This window comes from Notothenia coriiceps, unplaced genomic scaffold (assembly GCF_000735185.1).
Source record: "Notothenia coriiceps isolate Sejong01 unplaced genomic scaffold, NC01 NC01_scaffold00028893, whole genome shotgun sequence".
Lineage (NCBI taxonomy): Eukaryota > Metazoa > Chordata > Actinopteri > Perciformes > Nototheniidae > Notothenia > Notothenia coriiceps.
The window spans coordinates 511-5,273 of NW_011361594.1; the positions used below are offsets into that span (position 1 = coordinate 511).

Below are 4,763 nucleotides of genomic sequence, written 5' to 3' on the forward strand. Positions count from 1 at the left end.
GGATTTAGCTCTAACACCTGAACATCAGAGATTAAACGTATTTGCAGAGGAAACAGTCGGCTAAAAGGGATGGATTAAGAATTGAATTAGGGCCAATTAGGTTCTGTCCTTGACATAAGAAACTCTTAGTCCTCTCACACTAATAAGATTTGGGCGACTAATTGATTACTCGATTTATCAGATCTCTACAAAGAATCGTGCAAATGCACCTCTTTATGTGTTGAGTTTCCTAGAGATGAGTTTAGACATTTGTCAGAAAAGGGTTGGACAGCATTACAAAAAGATGCTTTGTAGAATCTTTGTTGACTAGGACAAAAATGACCCATGAATTGACTAATCGACAAAAGAGGACAGTCTTAGTCACATGATGAAGTTGATGAATGATACTCTAAAGGGGCTATTGTGCTTTTTTTGGGTTTTCCCTTTCCTGTAGTGTGTTATAAAGGTTTTAGTGCGTGTAAATGGTCATCAAAAAGCGAAAGGTGTTATATTATTGTACAGACTTCACTTAAAGGTGACCTATCATGCAAAATACACTTTTGTACGTCTTTTCTACATGAACATGTGTCCCCGGTGTTCCAGGGAACTCACCAAGTGTCAGAAAACACAACCCTCTCTATTTTCCTCCATACCCAAATCTCTTAAAAAGGGGCTGCAACGGATCTGATACAGACTGATCCAGATTTGAACACTTTTATGTCGTCACAGAAGTTGCGCTACGGCTATTGGGCCAACTCCACCAATCAGGAGGAGACAGCCACGGACATTGCCGTTGGAAAGCGCTGGAGACGCTGTAGTACATATTTCAGGCCTGTAGATGGTGCTGTTCTCACAGAATCAGCCCATGATACAAAGACAGTGTTAAATTGAGCGAAATGAGGAATGGATAAAATGTATGATCTGTTTGGTATTTCGAAAAATAAAAAGTATAAATATGCCTTATATAGGTATGGCCCTAAACTATATTATTCAAATATAGCATGCTAGGTCCACTTTAAATATGGCAGTATTTTATCTGCATTTTCTGCATTACTCTGAAAATGGAACGTGTCTAACGTGTCCCCCAGGTCGGGTTCTGATCTGTGCCAGTGATGACCGGACCTGTGCCCAGCTGCAGCAGTACATCCGGCTCGGCTCCGACTCGCTGCTCCACCGCCTCTACGCCCGCACCGCCGGCAAAAGTGACGCCGCTGCAGCCGCCGCCCTCGATCTCGATTGCCACAAAAAGGGCAACAGCTGGACGAAAAAAGGAGCCAAGGGAAAAGAGCCGGCGCAGAAAAAACCCACAAAGAGTAAAAAAAGACCCTCGCTGACTCTGACCCAGATGGTGGGGAAGGACAGGGCGGAGGAGGCGGCCATGATGGGCAGCAGTGGAGACGAGGATGAGGAGGAGGAACAGATGAAGCTGGATTTGTCATCAGATGCTTATTATGGAGTTCTGAAGGAGCCGCTGACTGTCATCCACCCTCTGAAGGGCCTCACTGACCCCCACAGCCTCACCAGGGTGCTGAACGAGGTGGAGCCCAGCTTCGTGGTGCTGTACGACGCTGAGATCAGTTTCGTCCGCCAGCTGGAGATCTACAAAGCTAGCCGGCCCGGGAAAACACTGAGGGTGTATTTCCTCATCTACGGAGGCTCCACGGAGGAACAGAAGTACCTGACGGCGCTGTCCAGGGAAAAGAAAGCCTTCGAACACCTCATCAGGTCAGAAACACGCTGCTCTCTGTCCGGTGATGTTTTGTTGTGTTGGTTTCTCTTTGGTGACTCTGTGTGTTTCTCCGCAGGGAAAAAGCTACCATGGTGATCCCAGAGGAGAGGGAGGGGCGGGAAGACACTAACCTGGACCTGGCAAGGAATTTAGGGCCTGCCAACGCCACCACCAACACCCGCAAAGCAGGCATGTCTATAGAACTGAAACGACTAGTCGCTATTTTCAAATATTTTGATGAGTGATTCATTGTTAGAGTTATTCTTCTTGCAAAAATGGCAGATTCCAGAGAGAAATACGGACACTGGAATGGAACTTTTTTTTATTATTAGTACTTTTCCCGGAAAAGGTTCCTGAGAACTACGATTTAGTTGCGTTCACACCAAAAAGTCCCAGGAACTAAATTAGTTCTAGAGAACCTTTTGTACCCCCTTTTCAGTCCCTGCTAGAGAGAAGGGACTTTCGTGGGAGAAAAAGGTTCCTGTGTCTGATTGGCTGGACGGAATGCAAACCACGCCCCGTCAAACTCCCAAACACTTTTGTGAAGCCGCCATTTTATTATCCTCGCATTAGCATTATTAGCATTACCCCGGCGCAGAAACGCAGAGAGACTAATTTATTACAACACAAAATAAAACATGGGAGCGGTGGAGAGGAGGAGGTGTCGGCGTTCTGGAAATTTACTCGGAAGGCCAGTCCCCAACCTCCGGGGACTTCCGGCCGGGGACTTCGGGTGGCAGTATACGCCGTGAAGTTGTTTGCGGCCTGCCAGTAAACCCAAAGCAGAGAAGAAGAAGAAGTGAAGTCAGCGGCTTCATTTGCCTAATCCACCCCCAGGAACTAATTTCCGGTGTGAACGCGATCTGTACTTAGTTCATGAGAACTAAAGAGTTCTCAGGAACCTTTGTGGGAAAAGTACTTGGTGTGAACGCGCCTATTTTCTGTACTTAAGATATATTATAACGTTAAATTAAAAAAAATTGACGAAAATAATTGGTATTGAAGATAAATATTCTGATGCCAGTAAAAGTAGGCTTTTATCTACTAAGAAAAAGACGTGCAAGGACATTGTGCATTTCTATTAAAAGAGTCAGATTCCTTTTTATTTATTGTTTTGTGGATTTATTTTATATATTTAGGATACTTGTTTTTTCCCACATTCCAATGTATGAATATTTTTTAAAATTATATAAATAATTGTTCTTTAAAGTTTTCATGCATTATTATTCTTTTTATATTTTATCAGAGGCATAAAATACAACAAAAAAACACTACCTTCACCTCCTTCCTCTATTTTTTGTCATTTTCAAACATCTATTGGTTCCCCTGGACAGTTTATTTTGTCTTACCTTATAAAATTCCCCACGATTTCTTAAATAAGTGTTTTTTGTTTTCCCATTTCCTGTCCACTAACCAGGAGGTCAGGAGCAGCCCAAAGACCCGTCCCGAGTCATCGTAGACATGCGTGAGTTTCGCAGTGAGCTGCCCTCGTTGCTGCACCGCCGCGGGCTGGACATCGAGCCCGTCACCCTGGAAGTGGGCGACTACATCCTGACCCCGGACACGTGCGTCGAGCGGAAGAGCGTCAGTGATCTGATTGGCTCCCTGCAGAGCGGCCGCCTCTACACTCAGTGTCTCTCCATGACTCGATACTACAAAAGACCAGTGCTGCTCATTGAGTTTGACCCAGCAAAACCCTTTTCCTTGATGGCTCGCTCTGATTTCCGTCATGAGATATCGGCCAATGACGTTTCTTCCAAACTCACCTTACTCACTTTGCATTTCCCTCGGCTCCGTATTCTCTGGTGCCCGTCCCCCCACGCCACTGCCGAGCTCTTCGAGGATCTGAAGAAAGGTCGCCTGGAGCCGGATGGTGCCGCCGCTCAGGCCATCACAGCCGAGTCAGACATGGTGGCCGAATCAGCTGACCTCTACAACCCCGGGCCGTATGACTTCCTGTTGAAAATGCCTGGGGTCAATATGAAAAACTACAGGGCTCTTGTGAAAAACGCAGACAGCCTGGCAGATTTAGCCAAACTCAGCCAGGAAAGGTTGGCAGAAATACTGGAGAATGCTAAAAATGCTAAGCAGCTGTTTGAGTTCCTGCATAATGATGCTGATGTCCCTGCTCCTGTGCAGAAGGGCAAGTGGACATGATGTGTGGAAATTGAATTGCTTCAAGAGGGATTAATCAAATGGACTTTCTTCTTCTTCAAAGCATCTGACTTATGTATATAATTATAATATTCCTGGTATCAGGAGGATTAGTTTTCAATGTACATTTTGATGATAATGGCATGATGTAAAATGATGCAGACTGAATTCACACCGTACAGAATGAGTCTGTCATCAAAAAGTATTATATTTATGTACAGAATGAACTGATATACTGCAATGTTTTTTCTATTGTATTTTGTAAACTACTCTGAAAATGGGACATGTTCTTAAATAACTTGGCAAGAATCAAATATTTTATAATAGTTTTGTTTACCTTTTATTTAAATAAATACATCTTTCTAGAACAACACTGTTTTATAACCCCTTTATTGTACTTAGACCCTTTTTAGAAACTCCACTTTATGATTTATAAAAAGTCAAGAAAATATGGGAAATGAAAATCACCCATTAGCTGGGCATGGTGTTTCTATGTTGCTCAGTTTCTGAAAACCGCATTCATTCAAGAAAAAAGACACGATTAGTTGTATTATTGGGTGGTCATACATACAAGGAAGTCCTGGGACTGCATCATGAAATCTAAAAGGAGTTTCCTGCATTAGTTTGACTGTATTGTGTTGTGAGAATGAGCATTTGTGATTTGTGTCACCTCAAATATCTATCAGATTCACACAGCAACCATAACACTACTCATCATATGTGAGGGGAGAAAACAGACATAGGATATTCTTTATGAGTGTTCAACGTATGAGTGTTGTTGTGATGTAGTTTAGTTTGAAAAAAATCGAGTCATGCTGATGGTAGGACGATAAATGCTGACTGACCGGTAAACAGAACAGATCCCTCCGCCACTCCCCCCCAAGGCTTCGTCATTACGTCA

General features: G+C 43.6%; 1 protein-coding gene across 1 annotated transcript; it reads left to right on the plus strand.

Annotated features, from left to right (window-relative positions):
- Positions 1-1,067: 1,067 nt before the first annotated feature.
- On the plus strand, positions 1,068-4,229 carry LOC104958521 (DNA repair endonuclease XPF; the record flags this gene model as incomplete). The annotated part of the gene is made up of 3 exons (XM_010786264.1): positions 1,068-1,704; positions 1,785-1,897; positions 3,126-4,229. Coding segments are annotated over 3 exons (1,490 nt in total), but the record flags the coding sequence as incomplete, so codon positions are not given.
- Positions 4,230-4,763: the final 534 nt, after the last annotated feature.